The sequence below is a fragment of the Nuphar pumila genome, chromosome 5 (genome assembly GCF_984573655.1).
Source record: "Nuphar pumila chromosome 5, dmNupPumi1.hap1.1, whole genome shotgun sequence".
Classification (NCBI taxonomy): Eukaryota; Viridiplantae; Streptophyta; class Magnoliopsida; order Nymphaeales; family Nymphaeaceae; genus Nuphar; species Nuphar pumila.
In genome coordinates, this window is record NC_143253.1 from 14,240,720 (window position 1) to 14,265,795 (window position 25,076).

General features: G+C 37.3%; 1 protein-coding gene across 1 annotated transcript; it reads right to left on the reverse strand.

Moving 5' to 3' along the window:
* Positions 1-2,633: 2,633 nt before the first annotated feature.
* Positions 2,634-3,841, reverse strand: LOC149836870 (uncharacterized). Its single transcript, XM_090007158.1, has one exon. It carries the CDS (start codon positions 3,635-3,637, stop codon positions 2,828-2,830), a length of 810 nt encoding a protein of 269 aa, XP_089863284.1. The 5' UTR covers positions 3,638-3,841; the 3' UTR covers positions 2,634-2,827.
* Positions 3,842-25,076: the final 21,235 nt, after the last annotated feature.

Consider the following 25,076-nt stretch of genomic DNA (forward strand, 5'->3'; position numbering starts at 1 on the left):
AGTAGATGGAGACATGACCGCAATGAACGGTCAATTTTGCCATGTCACGATGCCAGAAGGCTTCAATTTAAAGTAGAGGTGGATACAAGGCTGACCCGCACCACGGCCCTTAGGTCCAGACATGACTGTCTCAGTCCTTGGGCAGCCGAGAAAGCTCGAGCCGAGCCTGAATCTTATTGGTTGAGACTTGAGAGAATTGGGTCAGGACATTTTAAACCTAACTATTGAGCGAGCCACACCGGGTCGAGCTTCGTTGAGATGTTATTTTCTTCATAACCAGACCTTGCCCATTTACTAGTAGTAAGGCTAGGTCGGGCCTAACATACATCAGGCTTGAAGCAGCTCAATCGGGCCGAGTACCTGAATACCCATTGAGTACCCGACCCGATTTCCACCCCTGACCTAAAGTGCAGAGCTTTATATATATATATATATATATAGGCAGCAAGTTGCCAAACTTGACTGTTACATCCCATCTACTGGTCATGGGGACAAGACCACAGTCAAATGGTAGGCCAATAAACTTCAAGATAAAGCAGGATATCAGCAAGGTATAACCAAGACAATTAGGCAATATGCATGTTTGTTACCAAGACGACTGGTGCAACCCACAACTGAACCTTCCAAACACAAACAAAAAAGCAGCCAGAAAACCCAATTCAGTAGTCTCTCTCTCTCTCTCTCTCTCTCTCTCTCTCTCTCTCATACGTGTGTGTCTGCACGCGAAGAATGCATTTGTTAGGTCCTTGCAAAAAAAATAAATTTAAGGTCCTTTTTCACTTAATCTTAATTAATCTATAAAGGTATTAATACAGTTTTACTCACTAAATTAGGTACTCTTCATGCTCAAATGTGCTTTTTAGAGAGCATACATGCACATATTTTTACTACAATTTGATTATATATGCAATTGTCTTAGCAAGTGCTAAATTTCTTTTTAGTTCATGAAGGCTTTGCTCATCTAGTAGAATTGAGATCAGGTGCAATCACACTGCACAACTAATATGTACCACTGCACCTGATCACCATCCATCTGTTGTTGTTGTTGGGCGATATAGGAGACGAGCTTAAAGAAACTGCTTTGCTCGTATAACAAAGCTTTGTTTGCTTGTCCAGCTACCGAGCTCGAACACCACTTTTTGCGCTAAAGGTTTTGAGTGTAGCTTTGTCGAACTCACTCGCAGGAGCGGAACAACAGATGGAGGGTGATCAGGTGCAGCAGCACATTACTGTTGTGGAATGTGATTGCACCTTATCCAGCCTCCATCTTTTAGGAGTGACTTGTGAATATCACTATATTGACAAGACTTGGATTGGAAACCCACGAGGGTGCATCTTTTGCTGGGAGCTCAAGTTGGGTTTGTGGTCCTTATGAACAAGCGGTATGTGAGATCTTACACCAATGACCTTGGTGAATGAGGTGTTTTTTTTTTCTGTTATAAAAAAGATTTTTTTTTTTGTCTTCTAAAATTTTAACCTTATAAATGTGATTTACATGGCTCTTTTAGCGGAGATCAACTTTTAGATAGACAAATTACTATGTAGACATTTTTTCCAATGATTCAAAATTTAACAAACATAAACACACTAAAATTTCTCAAAATAAAAATTAGTTTTTTAGGAAAAATACAATCCAAGAGTTGGATTCCTACAAATGAACATATAGATTGAATCCAAACAACTTTCAACAACAACTTTCCAAGTAAATTTAAAAAAGAAAATCCCCAAGTAAATTATACACAAAGTGGAAAATGAATCAAAATTGGGATTAAAAGAGGACTCTATGAGGGGATAATTATTAGAGGGTCAAGCAAATATGATAACTTTAAGAAGAACTATTTCTAGAAGAACCAAATAAGCATTGTCAACAATTATTAAAAGAAGCATAACAAAACTTGAAAGCCCAAGAATGACAGGGTCAAAATCAAGTTCAGTTAAGACAAGGCCACAGAAGACTCCAATGTAGACAAGGGCAGAAAAACCAACTACCTCCCACTAGGATTTAATCGAATATAAAAAAAAACCCTTCCTGAACCATGAGAGTTTATGAACATAAGGGCATTCGAACCAGTACAGAATTGGCCTCAACCAGTCAATATCCCTGAGATTATCCTAGTCCAGTCTTCACATGAAGAATCGCTCCAACTTATTCCAATTTCTTATGGATTTGTGTAAATTTCATATATATGTCCTGTATGTATACTAAGTTCAACGTTCCACGAAGAGAACAATCTAGAAATCCTTGGAAAACAATGTCAACTTTTTCACATTATCATGACTTGACTCTGATCCCGAAGGCAAGAATAAATTTGTGAAATTTTCCCACCCAAGTCTGGTCAACATATTATTTTAAAAAACAAAGACAAGAAAAATGCAATGAGAAAACCAAAACCTAACCCCCCGAGAACCTTCCACCAATCCAAGAGATCCCCTGGTAAACCTTTTTTCTATCCATCTTCTAGAAGCATCAAAATAAATATTTAATCCAACAACTTGCCCAAGAGGTATCCCATGGCTCCCTTATCCTCCACGTTTCCAACATTTTCACATTCAGTCATTCACACGTACACACACGCAAAGAGACCAATAAAAATCCCGTCACCGGAAAAACCAAAATCTCACCGGAAAAATGAAACCAATGCCCCAACATAATAAATATACAGTTTGAATTGAACAACAAATTAAATTGATACTTCAGCTCTCTATCGATTTCTTCTTTACATGATAAGACCCCCCACCCCCCCAAAAAAAAAGAAAAGAAAAAAATCATATCTTAATTTTTCTCACTCATTCTAAAAAAACAGAAAAAAAAGAAAAAAGAAAATAATTATCGGTGGTGGATATTGAGATTGCCGAAGATGCCAACCAAATCCTGCCTGTACGGCAGATACGACCGCCGTCGATCTCCCTCCCGGGGCTTCACGTAATGGATCTCGTGCGCCAGCGGGAAACCCTCCTTCTTCTTCATCTTCTCCTTTTTCTGACTCTTCTTCTCTGGCTCCGGCCTCTCAGGCGAGCCAGGCGTTGTCTGGTGGTGGTCCTTGTATCTGTCCTTGGGGGCCGGGGAGACGAAGACGAAGATGTCCTTGCCGTCGCTGTTGCTCCGGTGGAGGAGGTTGCGGAGTCGCCACCGGCGGGAGGAGTTGCTGGTAGAGTTGCTCTTCTTGCACGTCTCCGGCTGCGGCGTCCTCGGCGTCCACACGCAGTACGTCCCCTCGGGAACGCCTGCGAGTTCTTTGGTCTCCGGCACCGCCCGCTCCTCCAGCAAGAGCGTCTTCAGAGGCGGCCGAGGCGAAGCAGAGGAACAGGAAGAAGGACCGGATTCGGTGGTCTGAGGAGGAATCTGTTCCGGCCGGGACTGGAAGATCTCGAAAAGCGGCCGGATTCGGCCGTTGGCGAAGAGTTCGTCGGCCGAGATGGCGTCGAGGTCGTCGACGGAGGAGCTGAAGGTGCTGAACTCGAAGTCCTCATCGTCGTCGTCCTCCTCGTACTCCCCATCGTTTCCTTCGGGAAGATCGTAGACATCGTCGTCCTCGAGAGGGTAGGCGGCGATCAGATCGGGGGAGACGTTCAGGAACCGACCGGAGTGGCCGCTGAAGCTTTGGGAGAGGGAGATCAGGGGGCTCTGTGTCTGCATCGTTTCTCTTCCTGAAAAAGTTGGCCTCCGGGGACAATCCGGTGGTTCGAGTGAGATGGGTATCGTCGGAAAATGGTGTAGCTTTACTGGAACTGGGTTAGGAAGAGAAGGGGAAGTGGAGGAGGAAGGATGCCCCTTTTCTTCTTTCTTTGATACTTTCTTCTCGTTTGGCGATTGCTTTATTTGGGAAGGGAGATGGGGGAAGGGGCGTGGTGGGAAAGGGGGTGAGAAGAATAAAATGGAAGGTAAATCACGCGCTAAGTAAAGGCGGTCAGCTGACACGTAAAGGGGCAGGTTCCTGCGGTCTTTCCCTTCCATCTAGACTGTCAACGGGTCGGGTTTGCTTAGGGCCCAAGTCTAAGCGGGTTCACTATAAAAAAACCATAGTCAGAACTACGTGAACCAAACCCGGACCACACTCGGTAAAACTATATTTTTATCATTTTTACATTGAAAATTTGAGGGTCTTAATCGGAACTCAGGTAGGGTCCGGGTCTAGTATAAAATTTCACAAACTATACCCAGGTTCATGTATTAATCCGATTTTCGGGTCTGGATATGGGTCTTAATCGTGTCTTCTTATTTATCACTATACCTGGACCCTATAGGGTTTGGTTTGGGTCAGGTCCAAGTAAACCTGGACTATTGACACTCCTACTTCTACCCATATATATATATATATATATACACTGTCCACCTTCTCACCTCATTCTCTACTCTCAAAATTTAGCTTTTTTGGTATTTTTTTCTCACATCTAACACTATAGATGTGATTTGTAGGTTTTGTTTAGTGGGAACCAGCTTTTGGATCACCGGAACTACATGTATACATGTTTTTTGGGTGATCCAAAATCAATAGCTATGAAGGTACTAGTTTTTTCCGACTCATAAAAGCATGTTATTTCTTAGAAAAAACAGGATAAAAAAACGATTTTCGCTAAATTGAGCATGCTAAACACATAATGATTCACATCTATCTTAAAATACCTAAAACCTATGAGCGCAAAACAAGAAATTGAGCTTAATATGTTCAGTTCTCATATATATATATATATATATATATATATATATATATATATATATATATATATTGGCCGCTCTCATATTGGTTTGACAACATGGCTAATAGGCCATAGTAAGAATAATCTTTGGATCATAATTTCAATTTAAAAATATGTTTTTTTGAAGAAAAAAAATCATGTACCATGAGCTGCATGCAAAAAAAAAAAAAAAGACTCAAAAACCTGTTTCTACCAAACCAAAACATATAGATCACATTTTTCACAAAGGGTTCCCTGCCTACAAAGACATTTGACATTTTATATACGAATATAAATACACACATTGGGACCACTTTATAAACCAATGTTTTGATAAGTTGAGGCAGGGCGAAGCATTACACCGTTTATGAAGCGAGGCCTAAGTATCTAGGGGATGAAGCATAAGTATCATGATAAATTATTAAAATATATTAAAACCAAGAATTGAAAACAAACAAACAAATTATTTCTACTTATTCTAATATTCATGAAGAAACAATAGTAAAAAAGGAGTTTTCTTCGTATATTATCATTTATCATCTAATGCATGAATGTTTATGTTGACTCCACAAGTTTGCTAACTACATTAACACTGACAGCTGATTTTTAATACTAACAAAACTTTAATATACCATGAACTGCATTAAGTTTTTTCTAATCAAAGGAAAAAATTTAGTTGAGAGACATGTTTGCGATATATAACTGAACAAAAAAAAGGTAAAAACATAAAAAAATTCTAATATTGAGTTCACAAATTATACGAGTCAGATAAAAATTAATAAGAAAGAGTGATCTTGTTATAGTATAGGCATCTCCGCATGATAATATATTTGTAGTCAAGCAACCATCGAATCCTTGATTGACACGGTTACAAAACTCCTGCCCAAAGTCACATAGATTAGGTAAAACATGCCACAAAAACAAATGTTTAACGGACCCACAGAAAAAATTTAAGATACCATTGATTATATCATCGGGCTCCGCTTGTCTAGTAGGAGCAGCTAGTGCACGTCACCTTGTGTTGGGATGTTGCAAATTCGAATCCCAATGGTATCGTTGTATAACTGGTAGGGGTCTGCTGGACCCGAGCTTGCCTTTTCAAAAAAAGAAAAGAAAATCCTGCAACAATTTTCTAGAGAGAGAGAGAGAGAAAGAGTACAAAAAGGAGGGCAACTGTTTGCCACCTGCAGCCGGCCACTCACCGCCAGCAATGGATGCTAGCCACCAATAGTCAGCTCATGGTAGCAAAGAAGAAACTAAAAAAGGGGCTTCCTCTTTTTCAAATATGTCCAAATGAAGGGTTTTATGACCGTTCTAACCCCTCATTTGATGGTATGATTGAAGCACAGGTTTAGCTTTGAGGCTCACTTCGAAGGTGAGACTTGCACTTGAGGGCTTGAGGCGCCTTTGAGGCATGAAACATGCACCATGCTTTGAAGCATACGCTCGAAGCATAAGTACATGGCAACATTGTTATAAACTTCTTATTGCCATTTATGCTTATTTTAAGTAGCATTTTTTTATTATTTTAATCGTTTACTTTTATTTTTAATAATATTTTATAAATATTTTATTAAAAAAAAAACTACTTAGTTCTTTTGTAAGTGCTTATTTTCTTTCATTCTACCCTATCACCCCATCATGGTTATTACCATCCTTCCCACCACCACTTCTCCATCATTACTACTACCACCATCACCATTGCAACTACCACCGTTGCCATTGTCATCACCTTCATCACTACCACCACCACCATTACTATCACTATTGTCATCACCACCATTACCATCATCACTATTGCCACTACCCTTACCATCACCACCACATCGCCATTGCCATTGCCACTACCACCATCACCATCACTATTGACATCACCACCACTACCATCATTACTATTGCCACTGACCTTCAATACCATTACCACCACCATCCTCGCAATGTCATCAACATTATTATCACCACTACCATCCTCCATCCTTACCACTGCCACCATCACTATGTCATCACAACCATTACCACCACCACTTTCTATCACCATCACCATCATTACTACTAATTAAACTTCTTTTCTTATTGGCTAAAATTTTGGTAATCCAAACATTCACTTAATTAAAATAAGGTTAAGTATCGTCATTATAAAGTGTGTTTTAATTTATTTTTGTAAGCAATAAACGAAAATAGACCCAAACAAGGCCTCACTTACTCACCATTACCACCACTACCATCCTCAATCCTCACCACTGCCACCATCACTATGTCATCACAACAATTACCACCACCATCACCACTTTCTATCACCATCCCCATCCCTACTACTAACTAATCTTCTTTTCTTATTGGCTAAAATTTTGGTGATCCACATATTCACTTAATTGAAAATAAGGGTAAATATCTTCAATATAAAATGTGCTTTAATTTTATTTTTGTAAGCAATAAACGAAAGAGATCAAATAGGCCCTCACTCACTCGCAGTAGCTGCAAACTTGCATTGACCAACGCATGTAATGTAAAGATGCTTCTAAAGATCCCTAAAATGACAGCCAAAAAAACACAGCTAAATGGTATTTTGTGTAATCTTGATTCTTGTAGGTTTGTCTAACACTAAATTATGTTAACATAAGTTGCACTTAAATGATTAAAATGACCAAAATACTTAAAAAACAATGCTACCACTATAGTGACAAAATTTTTTATCGGTAATTTTTCATTTTTCAAAAACTCGTGAGAAATTGAAAAAAAATCATAAATCTCACATTTTTTCAGCAAAATTTCGGCATATATATAATTTATTTTTATAAGAAAATATTAATAAAAATTATTTAAAAATAAAAATATAAGTTTTTTTTTTGTAATAAATAGCCATTTAAAACATAAATATCATGTTTAAATTGCGGTATTTATGTTTTTTCATAAATCTTGCTATATTTTGAAAATCTCGCAAGAAATTGCCTTTCTAAACTTTCATGCAATTTCTTGCGATGTTATCGCGAGATTTTCATAAATCTCGCGATATTTGTCACACTGACTACCACATTATACTTTAAAGTCAAAGAAGTTATTTCACTTTTCAAATTTAATTTGTGAAGTATACTTTTTTCCCGAACCTTTTATTTCTCTTCAAAACAAAAGACTTGTTAGCCCCCAAAGGGTTTGGTGCACTAGAAGGGGCCTTGACCATTAGACTGGTCCCGGTTCCATTATCTTAAGTGCTAAACCCCTTCAATTAACGAGGGAAGTGATAAAATTCGAGGGATAAGCCCTTGCTCAGCCAAAGCTGGGCGACTCCCTTAACAAGGGGTGCACCACGAGTTTACATCATCAGAAAAGAGATCATAAATACGGCGAGCTTAGTCAGCATGACTAATGGTTTCCCGTCCTTCATGAAAAAAAAACAGACTTGTAATTGGGTCCTAAAAGATAACCATATATTTAAAAATTGAATGCAACTGCATTAATATGACTAGTTTAATGTTAGTTAAACTCCTTCACCAATTCCACATACACACATATATTTATTTCTATATAACTAGTCTACCCTACCCAATTATGGACTCTGCCTTAAAAAAAAAAGAAAAAGAAAGTATGGACTCACAATGAACCATAGTATTTTTATGTTTTATTTAAAATGTTTGTTCATCAAACACTACAAGCGTGATCTCTACATTTTATCCACATCTTTTTTTTTCTGGATAATCCAAGATAATACCCCCATCACTGACCCCACATTTGGCTGTCCTCCGGTTGGTAAAACTCTTGAAGTCCTTCCTACCTACCACGCGAGGAAGTCCTTTGTACCCACACTATGCTAAATAAATCATTTTATTAGATTTTTAGTTTTTTTTTTTCAAAATTTTGAACATACAGTTGTGTTCAGCATGATTGATTTACTAGAAATTGACACTTGGATTATGTATTTTGGATAAAAAAATAGTATTTGGAGCTTCAAAACTTTATGAGAATTATAGGCCATTGATTTTTGCAACTTCATAAAAACCTATTCATGCATCGAAATCAAATGCTTCAAGAACTGATTACTATAAAAACAAGCAGCGGTCAGAATTTTGAAAAAAAGCCTTAAAATCCAATAACATGTTTCATTTAGCACTGTGACATATTTAGCAGGGATGTATTACCTTATATATATATATATATATATATATATATATATATATATGGTTGTGGTTTCAAACATCAAATTAAGGAACATAAAAAGAACTACTATTCCATCTAGGGTGTCAATGGGCCATGTTTGACACAGACCAGACCCCAACCTTATAAGGTCAGGGTTTGGTAGTAAATAAGAAGGTCCCATTAGAATCTGGCTTTGACTCCAAGGGTCCGATTAATATATGGAGTCGGGTATGATTTGTGAAATTTCATACCAGAGCTGGGGCCCGACCCAAGTTCTGACTAAGTACAGTAAATTTTCTATATAAAAAAATTAAAAAATTTATTTTTTCGAGTCTGATTTATGTAATCCTTATATGATCCTGGTATAATTTCTCTTATGGTGGGTCCAATTGAAACTGGGTCCGCACCCAATATTAACATCTCAAATCAGGTCTGAGTCTGGTCTCACCTAGATCTGAACCAAACCGGACCTGCTGACACCCGTACTTCCATCCCCAAGATTTTAATCTAACTTACCTAACATGGACACCTGCAAATTTAATTATTAAAGATAAGGGTTTCAATCTTCTTATGTTCTAAACCTAACGTCTGTACTCAATTTTCAATTCATTAAGGAAGTCATTATTTTCACACCAAATACAAATATTACACAACAGGCATAGTACAAGCGGATTGGTGTTCTCTCCAATGTTATCAGTATCGGTAGGCCAACACGCATCGTAACGGCAGGATGCGCTGCAGGCCTGAATTGGCCATTTTTTTAATAAATGTAAAAAACACCAAAAAAGAAAATTTTTAATATTATTTTAAAAATATTTTAATGATTTTAACATGTGTATTGATACATAATAATTTTTTATTATTTTTGGGCCGATAGAGAACGATTCATGTGAGTATCGGTATCGGCCCGATACAGCTGAATCGGTAGCCCAACCATTCTCTCCCTAACCTATCAAACCACTCTATGATATAAAATTGAATCTTGGTCTTAAACTCCAATAATATATATGTATATATATAATAAAAAGAGGTGTTAATCTTTTTATCATCCTGGCGCCGAGTTATTTTTCCGCAGGACCTTCCCTACAGTATCGTCACCGCAGTAGAGTTTAACCACCAAGTTCGGGATTGATTGGTGTGGTTCATCTATTCTTAGGGCACCAGAATATCGAACCATGAACAAAGAAATGCATGAGAGAAAAGCATTATATATATATCACTACAAGAAAATACGTTCTTAGCCACGGATCTATATCATTAGAATCTAAAGAAACAAAAAGGTGAAAACATGGCCGTCAGGAAGAAACTGCTTTGTGATTTACGATACTTTTTGAATAAATGAATACTCGTGATAAAAAAAGTCAAATACCTTTACGTTATACTTTTTAAGGTTGCAGCTTGACTTTTACAAGACTGAAGAAAAATATTCTAACCTTTTTTTGACCTTAAGGTAGCAATGCTGAAACTTTTAACGGTTTAGAAAAGGTCAATATGTTATTTTTTTTATTGGACATCATAGCGACGCAACTTTTAGAACGTATCGGCAGCCAAAATCTCGTGAGAAATTGAAATTTTTATACTTTTATTTTTTTTTCAAAATACTGGAAAAAAACCTAATTTAAAAAATAAAACAAATTCTCAGAATGAAAACAGTAATACAGTTTAAAAATTAAAAAATAGAAATTCAATTTCTCAAGATATTGTGTTTTTACTGGCTGGGCAATTTCTCACAACTTTAATTTTCACAATTTTTGAAAAAAAGATGTTGATATTTATCACTACGTTAGATATATCTAGCTAGCTAGGGATGGTGAAGGAGCTAAGACTCTAGCTAACTAGAAGATTTGATATTTTCACCATCAAGTTTTATCGTGGTATATATAAATCGTTCACTTTTGATCACCCTAAAACTGCATCAAGTTTTATTGTGAAGCATGTTTTCTATCCTTTTTTTTTTTATTTCTATAAGAGCATGTTTTTTACTTTGCAAATATATCTTCAATCATTTCATGAGATTGAACAAAAAGTTACATGTATAGATTTTTAAACCCTTTAAGATAGTTTAAGGAGATAAGACTGATTAGGGTTTTTCATCACCTCTCCAACTATCTTTCCATTTGGTAGGATTTGGTTAGCCTAGGAACGTATTTGTCATGTATGAAAACTGACTTCAGGTTATGGTAAAAGTTGAGATAATTCCTTGAGAAAAAAAATACAACACTTTTCAGGCTTCCAGCCCATTGCAACTTTTTTCCAACCTGAATCATGTGCCAAGGTAATCATTTTCCTATAAATGAAATTGTATATTTTCACACAAAAAACAATAACTTTAGTTCTTGAGGACCATTTTGTTAGAGTTGCTTTCAATATGTTGACAGTTGAACTAATTAAAAAAGAAATATGTATCCATGGTAAAGAATTATGATAAAAAGGCCACTGGTGCATGATGATGACTGTGACATACTGGGAGAACATGAGGAGAAAATAGAATTATGATGATACATCATGCATGGATCCCGTGCTTCAATGGCTTTAGATCTCATGGTGCTGAATAATTTAAGTGTTTGTGGTTCATGCTTCATTTCCCACATTTGATTACTTAATACCGACCAACGAGGGGCTATACAAAACATGAAACTCATTTTGCATGGTGGAGGATACAACTCAAATAGAAACCCTAAAACATCAGCCCCCACTTAGACAGAGACAGCATAATCATGGCCAAAAATATCGACTATTTTCTAAAAAACTTGCAATTTTATCATGAGATTTTTAAAAACTGAGATAATTATGAAAAATGCAATATTTCCAAAATATCGCTTATTTTGGGAAATATCATTTTTTATAGTGATATATCACATTATTAACATGATGTTTGATTTTTTTATATTTTAATTTTTTCTTATATATTTTAAAATTTAAATATGCCGATAATTTCCTGAGATTTTTACAAGAAAAAAAAACAGTTTATTGCAAGATTTTCCTTTGCAGAGGAAACCTCGATGACATTACTAAGGATAAAAACAAAAGAACCGCAAACTTGGTATTAAAAATCACTTGCATTTGTAGGGTCTCTGCTTGTCTGGTAGGAGCAGCCAGTGCACGTCGCCTTGTGTTAGGACGTTGCAGGTTCAAAACCCAATGGTTTAGTTGTATAACTGGTAGGGATCTGCCTAACCCCAGCTTACCTTAAAAAAAAAAAACTAAAGCAAATAGAAAGGTTCAAAATCCCATATTATATGCGCTTTCTTTAAAGCAAAAGCTGTTTCTTTTAAGGACACGTTTGAAAGAGAGAAAAACCCTCATAGGAAAAGAAAGCTTGGACAATGAGAGTTTTTGATATGAGAATTTTTTCAAAAGAAAGTTTTTCGCTTGTTTGTGTGGCATGAGAACAACAGAGTGGGAAAATGTGAAAAAAAATGAGAGAGAAGGAGGGTGGTGGGTCGTGGTGGTGGTGAGATGGGTGGTGGAGAGTGTAAAAATAAATTTTCTCTTGGTAAGAAACATTTCTCCACCCCCTTCCATGGTGAAATGTTTTCAATCGAAAAGTGTACTTTTTAGAAAAACTCTCTCGGCAAAAAAGTCTCTTGTTTGGAAGGGTCAAAAAATCTGTACGGATTTTCCATTTTGCGTCACTTTTTTTTTACATCTTTCTTGCTTCCAAACGTGCTCTCTCTCTCTCTCTTTTTCCTTCTTTCTCTCTTTTTTCTCTCTTTTTTCTTCTTTCTCTTTATTTTTGTAAGGTTATCTAAGGGTGATCATGTCAAACTCTCAGCCTTGACTTTTTCTTTAAGCAATGTGAATATGACGTGCTTTTGCAAGTGCTAGCCCTTTAAACTTAGGATGGTCACCAAAGGCAAAATATGAGAATGGTATAGCTATGGTGCACTAAACTTGGGCTGATAGCATGCTTGATGGAGTAGAACTTGTGCACATGAGAGGGTCCCTGGCCTTCTCCACCTGAAGTGGTCCATGTATATTCTGATACATTAATGTGCACTTGTGGGATGGTATCTCCACTTGGTAGCTTCAATTTTAGTTGCATTAAATAAGATAGCATTTGCTTGGTTCTTAGCATGATCATTTGGCAACTCCTTGTCCCTCCATCTTGTGTTTACTCTCTTTTAGCTCCTTGTCCTCTTTTATGCCAATGCATTTAAGCATTTAGTATTGTTGTTGTTGATTCAATTACCAGTGATTTCATAACCAAATAAGAGCTTATTTTAAATTTCAATATATACGATGTTTTTTTAATGAAATATATGGTATTGGTTAACTAGGATTAACAAGATAATAACAACGACAAAATTGTAATTATTGAACATTTGAAGGTGGGTAGTGAGTACTAACACTTTCATTAATATAAATAAAAAATTAATCAAAGTACAGAAAGGCCTACTGAAAATAGGAGTGGGCAACAAGCCGGGTGGCCCGATAGGCCAAGCCAACCCGGCCCGCCATGAGCTGGGTTTGGATCAAGGTTTTAGGTGCGGGCCCGTTAGCTACCAGGCCAAAACCCAGCCCATTATATCTGTAGGCTGGATTTGGGTCGGCCTGCGGGCTATCGGGCCGGTCTGATAGGACTATGCTATTTATTATTTTTTTAATAATATAACAAATTAAAAAAATAATTAGTTACATAGTAAGTTGGTAACTATTATTATTTACCTAATTAGTTGCATTGATTTTATAGACACTAGAAAGATAACTAGTTGGGTACATGGGAACTTGTTAATTATTTACTATTTACCTAATTAGTTGCACTAATTTTAGGAAAAAAAGAAAGATAATTTTATGGGACTGAGTTTAATTAAGAATTAGGTTTTGTGGAATTTTTTCTCCATCACCTTCAACGTGCAATTTTTAGGACTACAATTCAAACTAGAGAAAAGAAAATAAAATAAAATGTTGCTTTATATGATGACGGATCATGTAGGTGCGCTAGATTAATTAAAATTCAATTATACTGTGAGTAGCAAGGCATATGCTTCTTACGCTACAAGGTGTATGCCTCAGGGCGACGCATGCCTCAAGCTGAGGCCCGCACTATTTTTATTTTTTTACTATTTGCCACTTTTTCTGTGGCACTAAATAAGTGTGCCAGTAAAAGACTAAAAAGTTTTCACTCACTAAATTTGTGCCACTAAAAAGGATTTTCACTGGTGAATGTAAATTGTGTCAGTAAAACCTTTACCGGTGAGGCTTTTACTGGTGCATCTAGCACAAAAGTTGCGTTAGTAAAAATCGAATTTCTTGTAGTGTGAGGTTTGGTGTTTAGATGGGAATTGGTATTCCATGACAAAGTTAAAACTCAAGTTTTTTTGAAGCATAGAGGGATTCAGATGGCCAGTCCTTGTCCACTTTGTGGAAATGCACAAGAATCAACAAAGCATCTGTCTTGGAGTTGTTCATTTTTTCAAAAAAAAAAAAAAAGTATCATTGATCGTGGGGTGATCTAAATTTGGTAGGACTAACCCTGAGGGGTTTCTCATAGCGAGAAACTTAGAAAGGCTTGGAAGCAAATGGGTTTTCACTTGGAAATGTTAGTTGTTATTAGCTTGGAAGACTGTCAGGACGGAGAGGATCAATAGGGTATTAAGAGATTCCACCAGAAGTGACTCTCTGAAGAATCAAATCGGATCTCACCTAGCGTTTGAGGGTTAAGTGGACGGGCTCTGATATCTTATGGGCTGGGAAAATTCGTATCTCATGAAGCATTTTTATCTTTTGTCTTAATTCTCTTGTATACTTTAATTGTTAGAAAGTTTCACGTGGGAAAATCACATTTTTTTCATAAATTAAAAATACACGGTTCTTAAAAAATTCACCATGCCGATCACATTCACATGGTTGGTTTTGCAAAACAAGGGTTGAAAATGCTCACATTTCTAGTTCTCATATTTCAGTTAACACTCGTCATCTTGTGTGGGCAGGAGCAGTTAGCACTCATCATCATGTGTTGGGACGTTGCATGTTCAAATCCCGATGGTATACGGTTGTATAATTGGTGGGGGGTCTGCCTAACCTCAAATTTCTTATAATAAATAAATAAAAAACTAGCTAAACTAGGTGTAGTTGACATAGACAGGATTCTGTAATGATAAGCCACCTGAGTGGTTTCTAGTATATTGAATAGCTACCACCAAATACTTAGTAGGGGTCTGCCTATTCCCAGATTGATTATCCAAGAAGAAGAAGAAACAAAAAGAAAAGATGATTAATTAGATATCTTGCAAGGTATCGAGAAAGCTTGGGGCGATGGAAGAATCGACTCGTAGCTGTACAAGCAGATCGAGACAGGCAAAGAAGATGGGTCACAACCAGCCCAAATCCATTGACGGCCATCTCAGAACAACCATGTGAAATACATCCGACCTAGTTGATGCAGAGATATTGTTGTAGATGACCTCCAAAGCTATCACCACATAGTCATGCATGCACCTTCCTGCCCGCCCCTGATGAATGCCCTGTGCAAGGAGCTAATGATGTCTGCTATGACGCCCTACAACCTGCTTGTCAAGACATTAATATGATAGAATGCGTTGAATATGGATCTGAACGAGGAAATGTGTGAATCGCATCTACCACCTTGGGAAGGAGTATGATCTCATATCAGACAAGCACCTTTAGCAAATTTGCATTGTAGAAAAAGTCCACGAAGAATAAAAGCAGGTCAGAATGGACCAGATCCCAAAACCAAAGAAAGAAGCAAGATATGCTTTGCTTTCTAGAGAGAGGGTGGTGTATGTCCCCTCCGATGATTCACTGAATCCCACGTCTGTGTTCGGGGCTTTGAATGAGCATCACGTATACAAGCACATGGGGCTCGTATTCCCATGTATGTTGACATAACTTTGCATCAGACACTAGTGTTGTTGCAAAGACTTAAGTACCCTTTCTTGCTATTCTTCTCGTAAAGTGATGGTTTGAGAAAATGACAAAAATGTCTTTCATTCAAAAAAGAAAAAACAAACAGTTCAAAAGAAGGACAAACATGTCCTCCATCCAGAAAGTCGAGGATGATGTTGACTCTTCAAAGTCTTCTTCTTCTTTCTCCATTCAAAAAAAAGACAAACATGTCCTCCATCCAAAAAGTCGAGGATGATGTTGACTCTTCAAAGTCTTCTTCTTCTTTCTCCGTAAAACACTGTAAAACTCTCTCTCTCTCTAAAGAAGAAATCAAGCGAGGCAAAGAGTTCTCCCTGGAGAAGGTCATGAACATCAACCCTCTCTTTCTCTACTTCTGTGCACATCCAACAGACGATCCTACATTGCTCCATCAAACACTGACTGACCTGCACACTGACTGTAGCATCGTTCAACTTGAAAAGTTGTGGAGTCTGATTCAGAGTTTTTACCCTTACAGAAGAGGGGTCTGAGGGCTCCTCCCAGCGTGGGTAGCATCATTCAACTTGATTCATTGTGGAGCCTGATTTAGAGTTTTTGCCCTTACAGGAGGGGTTCCGAGGGCTCCCCTCCCCGGCGCGGATCCTGCTATGCGGTCAGCGGGCGGTCCAGGGGGCCGCCCCTGGCGGGGGGCTCGGGAGGCAGCGCCCTCCGGACCAATTTTTTTTGGGACCTTCCAACAACGATTTGTAGTGTTATCGGGCATTCCTACAGCGATTTATAGTATTTTTGGGTCTCCAACGAGCCCCACAACGATTTATAGTGTTATCCAGCTTTTCATCAACGATTTGTAGTGTCTTCTGCAAATCGCTATAGTGATTTATAGTGTTTTTGGATCTCACTATAGCGATTTGTAGTGTCTTATGCAAATCGCTATAGCGATTTAAAGTATTTTTGGATCTCACTATAGCGATTTGTAGTGTCTTCCGCAAATCGCTACAGCGATTTATAGTGTTATTCAGTAAGCAAATCGCTGTAAATCACTACCCGAATTAGGACCAACTTGTCAGGGTTATATCTCCCTAACCAGAGGTCATATTCCAAATCCGTAAAAAGTGGTGTCTTCGTTATTAAGTCCAGTTTATTTCTGTAAATTTTAATTAATTTCTATTGTCATTTGATTCTCCATTTTAACTAAAAACTAGACCCTTATTATTTTGTGTTATTTGAGTTGCACAACACCATTCTCGCTGGACATCCACATCTTGATTCTGGCATGCTCCCTGTTGGATTTTCCATTGATTTCTTCCAACTTTGCTTGGAGCAAACATATGTCTTTCTCACCACGACACCCTGTGCATTTTTTGACCACGACACCCGGGACCCGTGCTGGGGGGGGAGCCCCCGGACCCCCCTTCTGTAAGGGCAAAAACTATAAATCAGGCTCCACAACGAATCAAGTTGAACGATGCTACCCACGCTGGGAGGAGCCCCCAAACCCTTCTCCTGTAAGGGCAAAAACTCTGAATCAGGCTCCACAACGAATCAAGTTGAACGATGCTATCCACGTTGGGAGGAGCCCCCAAACCCTCCTCCTATAAGGGCAAAAACTCTAAATCAAGTTCCACAACTCATCAAGTTGAATGATGCTACCCACGCTGGGAGGAGCCCTCAGACCCCCCTTCTGTAAGAGTAAAAACTCTAAATCAGACTGCATAACTCTTCAAGTTGAATGATGTTACCCACGTTGGGAGGAGCCCACATACCCCCCCTTTCTGTAAGGGTAAAAACTCTAAATCAGACTCCACAACTCTTTAAGTTGAATGATGCTACCCATGCTGGGAGGAACCCCCAGACCCCTCTTCTGTAAGGGTAAAAACTCTGAATCAGGATCTACAACTCATTTAGTTGAATGATGCTACCCACGCTGGGATGAGCCCTCAAACCCTCCTCCTGTAAGGGTAAAAACTCTGAATCAGGCTCCACAACAGTCATTGTACAGGTCAGTCGGTGCTTGATGGAGCAATGTAGGATCTTCTGTTGGATGTGCACAGAAGCTGAAATAGAAGGGAGAGAGAGAGAGAGAGGGTTGATGTTCATGGCCTCCTCCAGAGGAGATTTCTTTCTCGGATAATCGTGCAGTGCAGAGACTGGGTCTTAAATAATCATCTTCGGGGCACTTAAGTCTTTATAACCATTCTTTTTCAAGAATTGTCATTTTTTTTGCACCAATGGAGGAGATGGTACTTAAGTCTTTGCAATCGCATCAAACTCCAACGCTAATTAATGCTGACAAACATGGGGATACGAGATGCACATGCTTACATACGTGGTGCTCTTTGGGACCCCCGAACATGAGATGTAGCTAACTGCCCTGTTCGGGGGGGGGGGGGGGGGGGCATATAACCTGCTTGGCTTTCTAGATACTTCAATCTTCTAAAGCCACCCATTCTCATTGATATTTATGACATAGGTTTGCATTGCACCTTCCCTATATAATCAAGTTGGAAAATATACCCAAAATGAAAAATCAACTAGCTTCACCAGCTTAGCTTACAACCTTTCTAGTTCTAGATTGTCATTGACTTGTAGCCTAAGTTGGATCAGGCGTAGGAGAACATGCCACCTATTGTTAAAATCTCTCTTGAAAGTCTTTCGTGATAATTTTCTGAGAATCTATACAAGTCGTTGAAACAGCATCATACCTTTTTTTGGATAGCCTTTTTTTTAAGTAGATACTAATTATGCTTTATTTTGTAAGGAAAATAAAATTCTCACTGTTATTGTTCTCTCATCTTTAAATTTTAAATATTATTATTCACCATATATTGCACTTGAGGAGCCATTTGATTGCTTGGAGAAATTTGTCAGAGAAGGGTGGAGTCCACTCTTCTTTTTTTTGTTTTTTCCCTCTGAAAAATGTTGTTGATTTTGACAACTTTTTGAGCTAGCTATTGTTTTCTCCAACAATTGTCTTTGTGCATACTTTTCAAAGGACTCGTCCTCCTTCACGTCAAACACGGCAAGTAAATTTCTCGCACAATTTTTTTTCCATGGATGAAGACCTCCGGAGGAATTTGATTGCATTTGACGATTTTCGCATTTAGCATTTTTCTTCATAGACGATTTATCTGGAAAAAATTGTTAGCCCCTCATGATGTCTGATGATTTTTGCATTGAAACTTGTTTAAAGGGACACACATTCTTCCAAGATGATTTTCTCTGGTGTTTAGAGGGTTTGGGAAAAAAAGTGGGTCCCATTATTTATTTGACAAGTTTATCCATCATTATTATTTTCTTTGAGCAATCAAAGGGCCTCTCTGTTTTGATGGTGGGACCAAAAAAGTTGGACACACTTTATCAGGGTAAAAAAAGTCTGATGTCTCTACATTAGACTTTTTTTTTTCTCCTAAAAAAAAAGTGGATAACATTTGTCCCAAAAAAAAAACAATTTCTTAAGGAGAAACTTTCTCCATGTTTGTTTGGAACTTGTGAAAGGCATGGGTCCTACCTATATTGTTTGAACTTTTTCCTTTTCCAAAAGCTTCTCTTACAATCGTACGGCCTACCTTTTTTTTTTTTTTTGAAAAGGCAAGCTGGGGTTCGGCATACCCCCCACAAGTTATTATGGGTTTGAACCTGCAACGTCCCACCACAAAGAGACTTGCACTGACAGCTCCTACCAACCATGCAGAGCCCCCATTGGTGGCCTATCCAAATTTTGGTGTGTTTTTTTCTAGGGAAAAAGTTTATCATATAATTGTGGCATGTCATTAAGTTTCATTATGTATCACCAAGGTGGTATCTCATGTGGTAAGCCGGGTCCTGTGTCAAGGATCGAATCCCCATGCCACATTGGGCAACTACTGTTGTTCTGGTAGGTGTCCGCCTAACCCCAGCTTGCCTTTCAAAAACAAAAGTTTCATTATGTGGTCATTATCACCATGTGTGAGTGGGGAAAATATGACCCACCTGATTTAATTGTTCTCATAATTAGGGGTGGCAATTTCTGACACGACCCGCCAACCCACCTCTTAGGCGGGTTCAGGTTGGGCTTAGGCCAACCCGTTTAATAAACGGGTCGACCCGCGTAACCCGTTTATTAAACAGGTCGGGTTCGGGTTAGGGGTATGCCAACCCGCCAACCCGGCTTACCCGTTTAATAAACGGGTTAGGCGGGCGGGTCAACCCGTTTACCCGAACCCGACCACCCGCAACCCGTATATGTTGCATTATCTAACCCTAATTTCCTAAAGTGAAATTAGTGAATCCATTCTTTTCTTCCTACCCAGCCGCAGCTGAGAGCCGAAGAGTCGGAGACCTCTCCTGAGTCTCCTCTGAGGCTCTGAGTCCTCTCCACCTCTCGTTGCCATCACGATTCACCGCACAGGCGCACACCACCACCCTCTTCTCTCCTCCCTCTTGTTCCTCCTCTTGGTTTGGCAATGGCACCCAAGCAAAGCAAGTTCAATCCAACGTTTTATCTCTCCCGCTGAAGGCACCTCATTTTTTTTATCTTGAAGGAGGAGTTGGAATAAGTATGGGGTTTGTTCTTCGCTTTTTTTAAAGGTCTTCCCATTCCCATCGTTTGGCAGCACTGTATGGTCTATGAAATTTCGTACCAGACCCAGGTATATTACTGCTCTCTCTAGTGTTGGTTGAAACCATATGACGATAATGCTTGGGTCTTTTTATTTTTGTTCATAATAGGCCACCAGAAATCCGGGATCACCAAGGGTCTTCATAAGACATATCAATTTTTGTTGCATATATGAGCCGTTTTTTTAGTGATTTTAATCGTGTGCTCTGCATACTATGATTCATGTGCATGCTGTGTTGCCAATAAATATACATTATGGGCTAAATAGATTCCAAAACATTATAAAAAGTTGCTAATGGTTTTATTTTTCTCATCTTTTTTTATGCAATGTTTTGTCATCTTGTATATGTCCATCTTCATTTCCTAAAAATTCTTGCCTGGCCACTTGAATTGATTCAACTGTGTTTTCATCGATAATTCAAAAAAACATATCCTAGTATGACATATGGTCATGTTGATAGATGAGAATTTACACATTTGCTGATATTTTGGTATCACTTCATGCTTTTTAGGTGTAGTTACCATCAAAAATTGGTGTTCAAGCTATAAGTTGGCACAAACATAAGCACATATTAGCATTTACATCTGGTCCTAATCAAATATCTGTGCACGATTTTGAAGAATCAGGTCAGTGGCATATGAAAAGTATCTTCTATGTGCTTTTCTTTTTTTCTACAATATGTTTTTCTCATTTCAGGGGTGGAATATGCATTTGGTCTACTTCTTATCCAGGGAATACAACTTCTCTAAGATCTGGGTTAGCCTCTTAAGATATATGTATCATACCTCTAACTCATCTATTAATTTTTCCCTATGTTCTTTTACTCTATTCAGGCAACATTAAATATTACTTTCAATTAGTAATGGACAACGTTGTGGATACATCTGCTGAACGTCCAGAAGAAATTAATTTTGAGGATGTTCGTGTTACGCCATCTACAGTATTAGGTGGAGAGAGTTCTAGTACTAGACGGAAAAGAAAACTAACCTCTAATGTTTGGGAAGCATTTAAGCAACTTCCAATTGGAGAAGATGGGATAAAGAGAGCTGTATGTAAATTATGTAACAAACCCTACCAATCAGATAGCAAGAATGGGACCGGAAATTTAAAGCGTCATATGCTTGCATGTCCAAAATTGAAAACTAAAGACATAGGTCAATTATTCCTTGCAAAATCAGAGGGAACTATGTCTTTACAAGTTTCTAAGTTTGATCAAAAAAAGTATCGAGAATTGGTAACAACGATGATTCTTAAGCATGAATTGCCTTTCCAATTTGTTGATTATGATGGATTTCGTTCATTGATTACCTATGTATGTGACGAGGACAAACATATTAGCAGAAACACAGCTAAGGCAGATGTTTTAAAGATGTATAAAAAAGAGAAAGACAAACTCAAAGATTTGTTGCAATCTATTCCAGGAAGGATATGTTTAACATCTGATTTGTGGACATCTATAACTACTGATGGGTATATATGTCTCACTGCACACTTTGTTGATGAAAATTCAATATTGCAAAAGAAAATTCTAAATTTTTCTGCAATGCCAACTCCACACACTAGAATAGCTATATCTGAGAAAATTTATACATTGTTGACTGAATGGGGTATAGAGAAAAAAATACTTTCGATTACACTAGACAATGTTTCTGCAAATGATGTATCTATTGAGTTGTTGAAGAGTCAGCTTACATTGAAGGATGTATTATTATGTGATGGTGAATTCTTCCATATTCGTTGTTGTGCTTATATCCTGAATTTGATAGTTCAAGAAGGACTGAAAGAGATAGATGATTCTGTTAAAAAAGTCCGAGAGAGCATAAAATATGTGAAAGGGTCACAAGGTAGAAAACAAAAGTTTTTGGAGTGTGTTAAGCAAGTTTCTTTGAATAATAGTAAAGGATTGAGACAAGATGTCCCTACAAGATGGAATTCAACTTATTTAATGCTTGAAGGTGCTATTATATATCGTCGTGCATTTCTTCATTTACAATTGAGTGATTCAAATTACAAGCATTGTCCATCAATAGGAGAATGAGACAAAGTTGAAAAGATTTGTGACTTCTTGAAGTTGTTTTATCGTGTGACATGCTTATTTTCTGGATCTACATATTCTACATCAAATTTATATTTTCAAGAAGTGTTTCTAATTCACTTAAGCATAGTCAATGGTATGCAAAGCTCAGATAGTTTTATTAAATGCATGGCAACACAGATGAATATCAAATTTGAGAAGTATTGGAAACATCACAGTATGATCTTAGCTATGGCTACTGTTTTGGATCCACAATACAAGCTACAGTTTGTGGAGTTCTTATATAATAAAGCAGGAGACACTCGTGAGGCGATACAAGTTCGTGAGAAGATATTTGCTCTTTTTGATATTTATATGCAGAACAATCCTAAAGCTTCAAATGTTGAATCTTCAATTCCTCTGGATAATGGTTTAGAACGTGGTTCAAATGATAACTCACTTTTTATGGTAATTACTTCTAATACATATATTTTCAATTTTTCATTACTATATTTGTCAATGTTTTTTTTAATAAATTTTTTTGTGTGTAGGAGTTTACTTTATTTGAGAACTCTGGGAGTGTGAATAAAGCACAAAAGTCACAATTAGAATTATATCTAGAAGAGCCTCGAATTGATTGGAATTCACAATTGAATGTTCTTGATTATTGGAGAACAAATAAATTTCGATATCCAGATCTTGCTCTCATGGCGTGTGATGTATTGAGTATTCCTATCTCTACAGTTGCTTCAGAATCTGCTTTTAGCATTGGTGGTAGAGTACTTGATCAATATAGAAGCTGTTTGAAACCTGAGACAGTAGAAGCGTTAATTTGCACTCGAGATTGGTTGTTTCATGCTAATGGTAATCCATAATCTTATATTTTTTTCCTTATACAAAGTATCAAATAATTTGTGGAGTTTGATTAGTGAGTTCTATGTTACTAACTATTTTATGATTTGTTACTAACTATTTTATGGTATAACAGAAAATTTAGTATTATTGGAGAAGCTGACGGAGGATATTATTGATTTGAACCCAACTGTGACCGCGAGTGCCATTGTAGAATCTGTTGAATGCTTAAATTAAAAACCAATATTTTGTAAGGTACTTGTAAAAATCTTGATGCTTATGTTTTTTTTTGTTTCATATGTTGTATCTTAATAATTTAACTTACTCTTTTAATTTTTTTGTGTAGGGTCATGATCTTTGGAGGATTGAAACAATTGATAAATTGATCTTAATGTTGATTGTTGACACAATGTATCGGATGATTAATGTTTAATTGTTATTGTGATGTGGAAGTTTAATTATTTATGTTTATCTTGATGACTGCAAGACAACTTGGTGGATATGTTTGTAGTATGGTTGTAACCTGTAAGACATTGTGTTTATGTTGAGTAAGGATGTGCCTTGCTTGGTCCAGTGGCATCAATTAATTCACATGGATGATTGATTTTTAGTCATGTATTTTTTCCCTCTGTTGGTAGCTTGGTATTCTTAGTGGAATACCAACTTGACTGTTCCAGGTGTTTCTTAGCCTTACACCAACTCAGTGAGCCATAGTAATGGAATATGCTTATGATGGTGAGCTAATGTTGAGAGAATATGCAATGCTGAGAGATTCAGTGAGCTTTTTGAGAGAATATTCCCTTAGTCTTTTCTGGTTTCTTATTTTTATTTGTTTCGTTAATTGGTTTGGAGACTGCATTTTGGTTAGGCTTGAGGAAGCTGAAGAAAGTGAAGAGTAATGAGCAAACACTTGCAGTTAATGAGGTGTGTGTTCTTCCTTTTTTCTAATTCTCAGTTATCAAACCTTTTGCTATTCAAAATGCATTTTTGTGCATGTATCGAGTTATTGTATATGATGAACATGCAATTAAAAGATATAGTTCTGGCTAATAGTGAGTGTTTTTTTTCTGATCAATAGTGTAAGTACAAATTATTTTGATCAATTGCATTTTTTGCCTCCATACATCTGGAATAAGTTTGTTGTTTATTGGTGCCTTAGGTTTCCTAACCTCTCTTGTTGATCAGTTGCGTTTTCAGCTAATGTTGTTTTGCAATTTTTACTGATTTTTGAGCAGTTATATTTATGCACAATTACTGATTAGTTGCCAAATTCCTTTACGTTTTCAAGTGCCTTAACAGCTTGTGCTGGATTGGAAGAATTGGTCTTGGGTCAGGGAATTCATGGTTGGGTAATCAAATGCAATATGGAAGATGTCTTCATTGCAACTGCACTGGAAGATGATGTCTTCATTGTTAGGCGTGAGGATGTTGGTTTTTTGTGTGATTTTTTGTCATATTGTGATGTTATGCTCATCTTAGATTTTGCTTTCACATAAACCAGCTAATCTCGATGGAAAATTTTAGATAAATTAATTGATGTGTGACCTGCTAGATGTAAAGATAATTTATCAATTTTATTTTCACCCAATTAGAAAAATGTGTATTACCGATGGGGCATCACCAGCGGAAATATTATTCTAATAATGAGTTTGGGTTCAAGTATTAAATGCAAAACTTTTTGGCTCAAGTTGAAATATATTCAATTTTGTGGGAAAATATATAAAAACTCTGTTCTGTTCTTGAACTTGTAATGGCATGAATCCCTCTACTCGTATAAAGAAAATTTTGGGCAGAATACAATTTGTAGTTTAAGGTTATGGATATTGCACGTACATGATGACATCTTGGGAGATTGATGTGCCAAAATTTTCTTGTATAACTGCTAGGATTAGTTTAAAACCATGTCCTTTTTTTATGTGCAAAGAGGTACAATCATTGTTTCATATATATTTTTG

Bases quoted from the DNA above. Each gene is read 5' to 3' on its own strand.
- LOC149836870 (XM_090007158.1), bottom strand. From the start codon at position 3,637: ATGCAGACACAGAGCCCCCTGATCTCCCTCTCCCAAAGCTTCAGCGGC.